Genomic DNA, 13,002 nt, shown 5'->3' with positions numbered 1-13,002 from the left:
AAATAGAAAAGTAAAGATCCTTCAGCACTTCACATCCACAGAACAAGAGTAGACTCTACCATTATTCTCAGTGGTAAAGAGGCTTGAATACTAGAATATGAAGCCTTCTGAGGTTCATTTCAGTCTCCATAGTAATATGGTTTATGGTACGCTTTGAACTGAAAACTAAATTTATATAGATATATAGATGCACATGCACATCATATACATATACACACATTATATTTTTCTATAAAAAATCTTTATACCATAATGTACTACAGTAGTTTCATTTAATGTAAGAAAGTTTCAAATAAAACAAAATTCAATATTAAAGCTGTTTTCCTTTTATTCTCTTCTTGATCCTCTGTCTAATCTTCAAAAGGAAGAAAGGAGAAGTTGAGTAAAAAAATACAATGAGATATTCTGGTACATGGAAGCTGAAACAATGACCCCAGAGTTTGCAAAAATCATGAATTTCAGTAACACCATGGCACTCTTAATGCATGCACATAGATAGATGCAGATATATAGATAGACAGATATAGCAATGCACAGGGTGCAGAGAGAGAGAGAGAAAGATGCACAAGCACACAGAGGGGACAAAATGAGCAAATCCTGATTCTACCCAATTATACTGTACCCTTATATCCCCCTCAACATGAATCTCAGCAAGGAGATACACAGAACAAATTATCCATTCATATCATTTATTTCAAAGACAAGTTTATGAATTAGTGATATTTAATACTTTTCAATAACTTGTCTCAATTACCCATGCAAAAGACCTATTAAACAGTCCTGTTTTTAAACTTACATCTCAAGACAGAATGACTATTTGTAGTCCTGGATTCCATCCACTTAAATCAGTATTGCAGATCTTTTAATGTAGTGGAATTGTTAGAACTCCAGGACTGCCTTAAATCTGCCTCCTGGAACTAGGTATCTATGCAGCTCTGCTATAATCAACATTTAAAATCAATCACAAGCAAATCTTCTATAAAATCCACTTGATCCCTGGCACACAGATCATGACAATACATATGACCCACGTTACACTATCTCTTACAGTGCTAAACACATGACCGCAGCAGCAAACACATTGGCTTTACTGCCTATCCCTTAATCCCCTAATTCTATAAATGCCCCAATCTGCCTGTGCAATTTAATTGAATAAGCCAATCAGTGCCAATAACTCCAAGCAATTATTGGCACTAATTGAAATCAATTAACAGGTACACGCCTAAATTTTACATATGTCCTGGAAAATGGGGCATGGAAATGGGAGTGTCAGACATTTTGAGGAGGTTTATGAAGGCTGGCTCTGAGTGGATTAGTGTAAACTGCCTTGTTGAGGTGCATTATACATAAGAGGGAAATAATTACATTTTCTTCTCAACAGCACAAAGCAGAATTTCTTATCTTGGATAATCAAATCAAACAACTAGAACTTCAATACTGTCATAAAAACTCCTCTACTATTCTTATAGAATTACAAAAATTGAAATTTCAATATAATCACATTCTAAGTCTCAGAGTCGAAGTTATCATTGCTTCTGAACAGTCCTCTTATTATTTAGGAATGAAGAGGGTTTGGCAAAGTGCTTGCTAATTTTTTACGGGCTAAACGGAAATCATCTTCAATATCTGCAATTCATGATGGGAACTATATATAAACCAATCCAGCCATGATAGTTGATTTACTCCTGAACTTTTACTGTAAGATCTACACTTCACAGAAATCTCCAATCAATCAACAAATTCAAGACTTCTTACAATGGTTGTGTAAACCTTCTTTGTCTCCTAAAGTAATCAATTCTCTCAACTCCCCACTTACAGTTAAAGAAGGTCATCTGGCAATCAAATCTTTACAATGAAACAAAGCACCCAGGAATGATGGGCTTACTATTGACTTTACAACTTTACATCTCCCTTTCTATCATCTAAACTTTTAAAGCTATTTTCCAGATTTATTGCTTCCAAAAACAGCAGGGGATCCTTTACAGAAGCAACTATTCTAGTCTTAGAAAAAACTGGACATGATCCATTGCAAATGAAAAATTATCAACCTATTTCTCTCAACTATGACTATAAGATAAATGCTAAAATACTTGCAAATAGACTGGCGAAGGTGATCCCTGATTTAATTCATCACTCACAATCTGAATTTATCAAAGGGAGACTATCTGCAGAAAACACCCATACTTTTTGCCATGTCATTCAAGCACCACATACTCTCAAGAAACCTGCTTGTGCAATCTCACTCAACGCTGAAAAAGCGTTTGACTATATTGAGTGGAACCTTTTGTTTGTAGTTTTACGTTGGTTTGAACTGGGGGATGCATTTATTGATATGGTCTCATGTCTGTATTATAACCCTCTTGCATGTATTTTTGTAAATTCTATTATGTCCTCTTCTATTTCTCTCACCAGGGGAACATGGCAAGGGTGCCCATTATTCCCCCCCCCCCTTTATTTATACTTGCTTTGGAACCCCTTCTGATTTTAATTAGACAATCCCATGACATTGACGGTATTGAAATAGCAAATACATCTGTCAAATTGTCAATTTACGCAGACAATGTATTATTGTATATTTCATCTCCCAAATCCTCTGTTCCTAAACTATTTCAGCTAATAGAAGAATTAAACAATTTATCAGGTTATACTATTAACTGGTCAAAAACTGAGGTATTACCATAAAATGTTCTTTGCGTTCAAGTAGATTTTCCCTTGCTATCTTTATGTTGGTGTCAATCAGGTCTTAAATATCTGGGTTTAACTTTCACAGCTTCTATCTCAGAAACTATAGCTGTTAACACTTCCAATATTATTTTAAAAAATACAGTGCTCATGTTCAACTTGGGCTCTTCGCCACCTCTCATGGTGGGATCAGTTAAAAAGTATTAAAATGGTACTGGTCCCTCAGCTACTATACATTCTTTCTATGCTTCCACAAGTGTTTCCAAACAGCTTCTTTCAAAAAGATGATAAAACCCTCTCTGCCTTTTTGTGGCATAAAAATACACAAAGAATAGCATTACACAAATTGAAACTACCAAAACAATTTGGTGGAGTCAATTTTCCCAATTTTAAATTTTATAACTATGCTTTCCTTGCACAAGCTGCAGCATGGTGGATAGCAGGGTTCTCCCTTAACTCTCACCCCACCTGGCTACCAATAGAGGTTGCATTGTCCAGTCCCATCCTTCTACAAACAAAATTTGGATCTATATCCAATCCACTGCCCTCTTCCGGTTATGATATTTGACATAATGCTCTATCTGCGATTCTGAAACTAGATGCTATCATGAAAGTTCCAAACCAAAATTCTGTTGTTCTTCCTTTATGGAATAATCCCTTATTACATATTGACAATCAACCCATTTTTTGGTCAGCCTAGGTAAATAAAGGCATATATGTTTTGCAAGACATACTTTATAATAATCAATTAGCTTCATTCCAATATTTGCAAAATAAATATAACCTAGATTCTTCACAGTCTTTTAAACATATCCGATTGAAATCTTGACTTACTTCAGCAAAATTATTTTCTCCTCTTTGCACAGTACTCCTAGTATTTTTCAAACTTTACTTCAAAACCTAATATTCGGAAAACTGCATCTAGGATTTATAAAGAGTATATTTCTTTCTATTTTATGCCTTTAAAAAAATATTACACTCTTTGTGGATTACTGATACTCATGTAATTTTATCTGTAAATCAATGGTCAGTTTTCTGGTTGACTGTGAATAGACCTCTTGCCTCAGCAGCTATTTCTCAATCCTTGTTTTTCCTCATGCACAGAGCACTGTACAGAGCATTACAGACTCTAGTGCGGCAACATAACATCAATGCTTAATCATCTAATAAATGTTGGTCTTGTGAAGGGGATTTTGGAATGCTTGAACATTTTCTTTTTTTCCAGTCCCCAACTTAAGCTTTTCTGGGAGATGGTATGGGACTAAATAAAGGAGATTTTGGAATGTTCATTTCACGTTCCTATTTTTGATATCGATATCATCATCATATTTTGTTCATTGGGTTTTACCCATACCCTCTCCATTGATCAAGCAAAATTACTTAATATACTGTGGGCTACTGCTATAAAAACTGTATTAGGAGAATGGAAAAACAACACTAAAATGAATGTTAACTTTTGGTGGTATAATATATGCTTAATTTATAAATATGAATCAGTAATGGCTGAACATTCGAAAACTCATTCCACCCACAGCAAATTATGGGGTCCTATTGCTAGATTTTGTGCTAGTTGATTCAATAACACTCTGTCCTAGGAGTTGGTCATCCCTTAGCGAACTACTACTTAGGTGACATGTATTTGTTATCTTATTACTACTATGTCCGATGTGAGGACTGTTGGTTTCCCAGTTTACTGTTTACATGATAATTATGCTTGTATTACAAAACTTTTTCAATAAAAATTATTTGAACACAAAAAAGAAAGGTAGTCTATAATGTTTAACAGTAACCTAAACCAAATATAAGCATACCTCTGTTTGTCCAGTTATCAATACAAACTCGAAAGAATAACCTCAGAAGTGCACCCTGTGATAATAATACTTTTATCACAGTGAATTATGCACTGGAAGCGTCACTGGTCTAACACCAACCCCATCTCTTTAAACTATAGGCTAATTTGAAATATATATATATATCAAAGTTTCAAGTCTTATCAACCGGAAAAATTTTTCTCATCTGAACAGTTGACGTTTTGTTGTTTTTGTTGTAATGTAGGCTTAGGGGAATATAAATCCGACATGGCACATATTTCGCTAATTGCTTCCTCAAGGACATCCCCTTCTACTAGCTCTTGCTCATCTTCCCAACAGAAGACTAATGTGGGGTAAATCAGTGACATAAGCAGTTTGTGTGGTATCTCATGTTGCCAAAAGATCCTAACAAGAAACTGAAACCTTCTTTACTATGAACATAAAGGTGTTCCAAACCCTGAGGGTACTAATGATAGAATCATATCAGCAGCTGGCAGTGTTGTGCGATATTGAGTTACTCATAATTAATTACTGTAGTTAATTACTTTGTTGCTGTAATCAATAAAGTAGTTAACTACTTATTCACTATCCCAGTGACTGTAATTATTTCTGAAGAGTAACTAGCACAACATGACAGAGGATGAGGTTGATATAAGTTGATGAAACCTCCTTGAAACAAACATCAAGAGACGAAGTTATGCAATATTTATATTGGGGATGTGCATAAGATGGCTATTTTACCTCTTCACGTATCATAAGGCTTTTACTATAAGTATTTGTTGATGTAGTATCAGTAAAGGAAAAGCAATTCATTACTCCAAGCAGGTAACTGTAATCAGTAATCAATTACTTTCCTAAATGAGTATTTTAATTACTATAACTAATTACTTTAAGCTGATATCTAGTAACTGTAATTAATTACTTCTGAAAATTAACTAGTACAACACTGGCAACTGATATATTCCAAAATACCTTCTACATTCAGAGGAGCAATATAAGATACAACTACTGTTTGTTGTAAAAAATAAAAAAATATAAAAAATTGGAAAAGAAGATCATTGGAAGGCACGAAGTCAGAACTTTGGAATAAATTATCTCTAATTTTATGGAAATAAACAAATTATAAGCTATTTGGGCATTTATTAAAAACTTGGTTATTCAGGATGTACTACTGAGATAATACAGTCTAGTTCTATGAATGCTTTAACTACAGCTAGAATCAACACTTAGCTGATCCACCAAATCCAAGTAACTTTCAGGAACTGCTTCCATCATTTGTGACAACTACACTGTCTCTCTCCATACATCAAGAAGGCAAGTCTTGTCATAGTGGTTCACAACTTGACAACATCAAGCTTGGACCCCCAGGTGGTAGGCACTCTGTTCATCTCTGTGAGTGGGAGGCTACTAATCCTTGACATCTTTGCCCTGCTGCTAGGGTTGCTCTCCCTCTTCTGGCAGTGCCTGTCTTCTCACAGCCAGGTTGTACAGCATGCAGCAGGCCATGAAAATCTTGGCTGCCTTTTCTGGCCTGTAAAGGAGCTCCCCTCCAGAATTAATCCGGACATCAGATCCTATTCTTAAGCTGTTCAAATGTCTGCTCAATTATGCTGCGTGTGGTCCAATGTCTATTGTTGCAGTCCTCCTCTGCTGCAGTTTGGAAGTAGACAATGGGGGTCATAAGCCATGTTCGTTGGGGGCTATCGCCTGTAAGGGGAAGCAGAATGGGAGACAAGGGTGTGCATAGGCTGGTCTGCTGACCTTGCGGGGGGGGGGGGGGGGAGGAATTGTGCAGCACCTAGAGGGAGTGTGTAAACAGTTGGGGAGGGAAAACCCTATAGCACTTAACTAGGCGCTAGCCGTCAGTGATCTCCCCTCAGTTGAACTTCCGGTAGATCCCAGAATGCTGGAGGTTGTACGAGTCATGGGTTGAGCCTGGGTTCCATGCACACACGTCCACAATCTCCCCCTGGGCATCACACACAACCTAAATGCTCATGAAGAGGAAGGCTTTGTGATTTCAGTAGGTGGCTTCACATGCCCAGAGGGTCTGAGTGCAACGTGTGTGCAGTCAAAGCCTATGACTGAGGGGAAGCAGCCTATGACTGAGGGGAAGCAGTCTATGGCATAAAACTTTGCCATGTTGTTCTGGAGGGCCTAGGAGGTAGTGGGGAAGCTGATATAGTCAGAAGGTTGAGTGAGGAAGGCATCAAGGAACTGGATGAGGCAGTTTGAGATGGCGGGCTGGATGAGACCCACACTGACTCCTGGTACAGACCGGAACATGCCAGTGGTTTGAAATGAAAGGGAGGTGGTGACATTGATGTGGACGGGGATGGGATTGCTTCTGCGTGTCCTGGGATGGGGAAGGGGTTGGAGCTGCTCATAGAGGTGCTGTACGGCAGCCCTATCAAAATGGTACCTATTGAGGCATTGCTAGCCATTAAGGGCCAGAATACTCTGGATGTGAGTATCTCCTGTGGGGCCTCCCCTACAAACTCTCCTCATCCTCCACCATAGCCAAACCCACCACTGATACAGTACATTCATATCCCACCACCACAGATGCAACCCACTAACCCCAGACACACCACTGTGCACACCTCTACTTACCAACCTAGTGACTCCCACCATCAGCACACAGTTCATACACACACAGCAGAAGCAATCACTCACTCTCCCACCACCAACAAACAATGCAGTCACACACAGCATCAGCAATCACTCTCTCAGCAACAGCAAACATTCGTGCCACACCAACTAACCACTCACTCTTCCAGCAGCAACCACTAGTCCTCACACACACAGCAGCACACAGGACAAACAGAGCAACAAGGATAGCCAGAAGCCAAACAGGTAAGCGTGTATAATGGGATGTGTGTGGTCTGGGGGACAGTGAATGTTGTGGGGGGGAAGGGGGCAGGATACAGAGGAAGGGGTGGTTGTGCTTAAGGAGGTGAGACACAGAGGAGGGAAGTCAGAGAATGTAAGGGTGACAAGGTTCAGACTAGGTCAAAAAGATAAATGGTAGAAGCCAGTAACTTCTTTCTCAATAACCAACGCTCCTAGCTCTCCAACTCTACAAAATCACAAATGGGTCAAAAGACAAGTTAGCTCTTACCTTAAACACATTTAATGCTGGTCTAATTGCAGATGATTTTCTTCCCACCAGTAAGAAATCGTTTTGCTATACATTATGGGCTAGAAACATCCATTCTGTAAGACTGCCCTCTCTGGGAACATTTAATTATGGATGTACTGGAGTTTTAGACCATTTTTTCCATTTTTTCTCTTTCTGTCTTTGATTATAAGCTTTGGACATTTTTCTGTGAGAAAGACGTAACTGTATTTTATGCACCTTTTTGGACTTTTTCTCTTTCAAAAATTAGCCCCATAGCCTAGTTCTAGCTAAGAGTCTATGCAGTGATTTGTAATTTACATTTTTATCACTGCAAAGAAGAGCCTGCATATGATTTTAGGTTTAACTATGATTCTATGAGTAATAACTGTTACTTCATATGAAAACTTGCAAAGTTTAAAAGCTTAGGGTCTGCGGATAGGTAGGCCTATAAAAACTGTGTGAAAGAGTTCACCATTAAAAAAAAAAATGAAATCCTATAGTGCCTCAAGGTGCAACGTGAAAAATATTCCAGAGATTTCCTGTGAAATGCAGAGAATGTATCACAGTTATTCAGATGTATGAAAATCCTGCAGGTCAGTATAGAAAGATAATGAGAACAATTCCACAACTGGGTGCCTCAAAATTAGGCGCCAGAATGGGCACGCTGGGTACCAATTCTATAACTGCACTTAGACACACCTAAGTCATTATAGAATACTAGAACAAGCCTGCTTTTGCATGTCAAAATTTAGCACAATCACTTACACCAGGTCAATGGCTGGTCTAAGTGGGCACAAATCTGATAGTTATGCACATTGTTTGGGAATATGCCCATGGCCTGCACATGCTCCAGCGACACATATGCTCCCTTTGCGGTTACGTGCTATAGCATTTAGACACTACCTATAGAATAGGGCCTAGTGCATATAATGTCACTGTTGTTTTATTGATCTTAACTTTGCGCCACGCAGAAATTCTCCGCTTCTATTCGGCAAGGAATTCATTGAAACACACATTTGAGATGAAGGAATGGTAAGGGGGAACTGGGGGTAGTTGGATGATAGGGATAGGAGGTATCTTTGTACTATAAAAATTTAAACAACATGAAAGAACAGAGCTTAATTAATTGCTCCAAAGATATCATTTAAGTTTATATTCTCCTTTGTTTATACGTTACAGTGTTTTCAGCAGTGAGTACTTGTACGCTGGTTTTGCTGTATTTATATTTGGATCTTTGATTCAATAAGAGACTTGCATAAATTAAAATAAAAAAGCAACATACAGTTTGACCAAGAATGTCATAACTTTTGTACACAACTGTACTTAAAATGTAATCAATAAAATAAACAAAATTAAATACTATTTAAGGGCAACATTTGATTACTTTTCAGAAATTTTTCTTTAAATTCCCTCATATTTCAAAATAGATATAGATATGGACATTTCTCTGAGCTCTACACATAAGACAGACCTCATTTGAAAGTCCATTAAACATATTCCAGAAAGTACTGTACAAATATCTCAGCTTTAAGAATGTTACTTCCGCTGTACTTAATAGCCTAGCTACCAGGACGATGATGATGTGAAAGTCAAATCAATATTCCTTTTTTATTCAAATAAGTTTGCATGGCTTTATAAATAAACCCCCGGATTCTATATAGCGCAACTTAAGTTGCATGCGTAAATCCGGTCACATTCTGGATTTGCATGCACAACTTAATTAGTTAACAAGCTCATCAGTCCTGATAACTGCCAATTAATAAGCAAACATCATACTAACTGGAATTAATTGCAATTTACACGCACAACTGTCTAAGCGTATTCTGTAATGTGATACATGTAAATTCTAAGTCATACAGTTGAAAAGGGAATGTGGCCATGGGCGTGGAATGGGCATTTCTAAAATCTATGCACATTTTTATAGAATACACCTGGTCTGTACCTAATTTAGATGTAGGTATTTACAACAAGTTTTACTTGACTTAAATTTAGTCAAGTGGACAGGCGCTCGGTGTATTCTATATACCACATGGAAATTTAGGCATACTTTATAGAATACGCCTAGACATTATTTTTCAGACTGATTTTTTTAGAATCTAGTTCAAAATGTGCAGCTATTTTAACTGGAGCCCGATTTTTAAACTACTTCTCCTGAGATCATGCCTGCCATTCCTGCTGCATGGACAAAAATCAATTATGTACTGTGCTGGTCCAACCAGGGTCAGTATTTCCCACAATTAATGCACATTCAGAAAGATGAGAGCAACCAAGGGAGAGCAGCTTGCAGATACATACTCAGGAAGGCAATAAAAATTATTTAAAAAAATAGAGAGCCTTAATGATTTTAACTTCTAACCAAATTATTTATACCTTTGGAACTTTACAACCATAAATATGCAGATACTCGGCCAGGACTACTCCTTCTCTTTCACGGTTTTATATGTCTTGCTTAGCATTATAAAAATAATCCTTCTTTTCTGGTCTTATACAGCACCACTGACATAGAATGACAGTCCATGGCTGTGCGAGAGTGACATCTAGTGACTTTCACAAAATTTCACATATTGAATTTACATGATGGAATGCTTGTTAAAGTAAGATCCACATGGATTATGGCACTATAACTCTACCAGTTTAATTTATTCATAAAAACAAATTCTTCTAGCATGTCAATTAATGTGTGCTGTTTTTCAACTTGTTACTATTGGATGAAGACAGACTACAACAAAATATCTTACGGATGCTGGATTACAGAGGTTTTACTGTAAATTGTAAAAGTCGCCTTTTACAACAAAGCATAGTTGATTATACTTAACAGATGGTCTCAGAAGCCAGCAGTTCACCAGTCACAAGTGACGTTATGTGACAGTGCTGACCAAAAAACATATCTGCACAGTTTTGTAGGAAAACACTGTTTTAAGAACTGAAATGATAGTTCAGTATCTTTTTCTTGATGAGTATTCAGAGGGTCCAATAGCAAAATGTACATAAGAAAGATAAATACCGTAAGACCGTCATCAAGCTTTTAACAGTTTTATCCCACCTCCCCACCCCTATCCACTATTCCAGTTTAAATTTATTGATGACAACCATAACACCAAAGAAACAAAAGAAAACCATACAGCTAGACAGGTATCATCAACAATGTGAATGGTAAAGCTACCCCATCCCATCCTCCCCCCCCCCCCCCCCCCCGGGAACATTCAACAATAAAGGCATAACAACTAAAGAGGGAAAGAGAGAGCTCTTCTCCCCCCCCCCCCCAAAGAAAGAAACATTCCCAGCAACACCCCATCCAGCAGAATCAAACCAAAACCCTCCCCCACCCCATACACTTGCCACCTCCATCAGAAAAAAATAAAGAAGCAGAGCAAAACCGTGGAAACCACCACCACCACTTTGAGTGGGCTCAAGGAGAGAGATGTTGTAGAAAAGGCTAAGAAAACCAACCAGAATCATTTTCTACGTTTTGCTGTTAAACAGACAGATTGGGCGGGCCTCCCAGGTTAATAACAAATGGACAGCATTATGCCAATGGCAAAAAGTGTATCACTCGAACACCAGATTTGCATGACACACTTCACACCACCACACATGCCTTATAGAGAAAGTAGCAGTGACCCTTCAAAAGGGAACCACCATATGTTCCCGACCCCAATAAAAAGTTGGAGGGTGCAAACTTAGGAGGCAGAGGGAAAAGAGTAATTATAAAAGACAGCACCTGGTACAAATATCCCTGAATGGTTAAGCATTTCCAAAGCACATGAGATAATGTGTTCTTCACCGTCCCACAGTCACTACAATGGGGTGACAGGATACACTTGGAATGGAATGCCTGCCTCGGTGAAAAATAAGCTTGTTAGAGTCCAAAACAAGCATTCCCTATACCGAGGTGAAACATTTTAAATAAAGCCTCCTCACTCAAATGTTGACCCAATTCCAAATTCCATCTTGCCACGATGGGAGCATAAGATATTTTAGGCATCAGGTACAGAGAAAGGTAATAAAAATGAGAAAGGGGATGGAACGACTTCCCTATGAGGAAAAGCTGAAACAGCTTGGGCTCTTCAGTTTGGAGAAAAAGAAGGCTAAGGGGAGATATGTTGGAGGAATATAAAATACTGAGTGGGACTAGGAGGCATGCAATGAAGCTACAAAGTAGTAAATTTAAAATGAATCTGAGAAAATATTTTGTCACTCAGCGTGTAATTAAACTCTGGAATTCATTGCCAGAGAATGTGGGAAAAGCAGTTAGCTTAGCGGGGTTTTAAAAAGGTTTGGATAGCTTTCTAAAAGAAAAGTCCATAAGCCATTATTAAAATGGACTTGGGAAACTCCACTGCTTATTTCTAGGATAAGCAGCATAAAATGTATTGTACTGTTTTGGGATCTTGCCAGATACTTGTGACCTGGATTGGCTACTGTTGGAAACAGGATACTGGGCTTGATGGACCTTCGGTCTGTCCCAGTATGGCAACACTTATGTACTTATTAAGGTACATTTTCCAGCCAAAACACTCAGTTTTTAAATTCCAAAATTACGCAGGTTGTTATCTCCCTAACCTATGCTCACCCACAGGAATCCCGCCAAACAATGCAAATTTAATCATACCCATAAAGAATATGCAGTTTTACCCACATTGAAGTTGGGCAATTTTCAAAGAGCCTAATTCTGCAATGAAATTGTGTTTTCTGCATGGAAATGGCTTTGAAAATTGTCATTTTAAGTGTCTATTTACCAGCTTTAGCTTAAATGACCATATCACAAGACAGAAAACGTTCAATGAATGACAGCAAACTGAATTAAGTCAATTGCTTTCTTTTCATGGCAGGCTTTGACTATCAGTAGATTCCAGAAAAGTCTCAATTACCTTTCACGCCACCAAATGGACCATGAGTCATGTTGCATGCTATTCGCTGGAGGTTGTGCTCATACATAAGTTTAATCTGATACTGGTTCCCATGCTCCACATTACCCAGTGTTCCTACAGATAGAAAGCAGAGCAAGCATGAAAACTGTAGTGCCTAACCCTCAACTGAAAAACTGAACATCATGACACTCACACTTTTGCACTCTACCATGAGCACCCTGAAGTCTCTATGCTTCACTTAACTGGGAATGCGGACCAGCAGCTTGTCACATAAGCAAAAAAGAATTAAATGTGTTCTCTTTTGGGGAAAATCTCTTGAAGAAAAAAAGCATTTTCTAATCCTAGTCTATGTCCTAGTTAGATCTGAGACAAAACTGCTGATTTGGAGGCTTGAGACAATTTCAAGGAAGGATTTTTTTCACACCAGCGAAGGAATAGCAACAGGTGACAGTGCAGGTTTTACCAGTTTCTTTTGTATTATCAGGCAGAGAGCTTTTGGCTAACCAGAAAGATGCTA

The 13,002-nt window shown here is 38.2% G+C and overlaps 1 protein-coding gene across 1 annotated transcript in view; it reads right to left on the bottom strand.

Annotated features, from left to right (window-relative positions):
- BBS9 (Bardet-Biedl syndrome 9) overlaps positions 1 to 13,002 on the bottom strand; it is a 554,781-nt gene that overhangs the window by 475,800 nt on the left and 65,979 nt on the right. Inside the window, exon 5 of the mRNA XM_030204492.1 lies at positions 12,486 to 12,599. Within this exon, the coding sequence (XP_030060352.1) occupies positions 12,486 to 12,599 (114 nt within the window). The remainder of the gene's footprint in view (positions 1 to 12,485; positions 12,600 to 13,002) is intronic.

The sequence above is a fragment of the Microcaecilia unicolor genome, chromosome 1, assembly GCF_901765095.1.
Source record: "Microcaecilia unicolor chromosome 1, aMicUni1.1, whole genome shotgun sequence".
In the NCBI taxonomy this organism is placed as follows: domain Eukaryota; kingdom Metazoa; phylum Chordata; class Amphibia; order Gymnophiona; family Siphonopidae; genus Microcaecilia; species Microcaecilia unicolor.
Note: the sequence above shows the minus strand (reverse complement) of the source record. Positions and strands in the feature narration are given on the sequence as shown.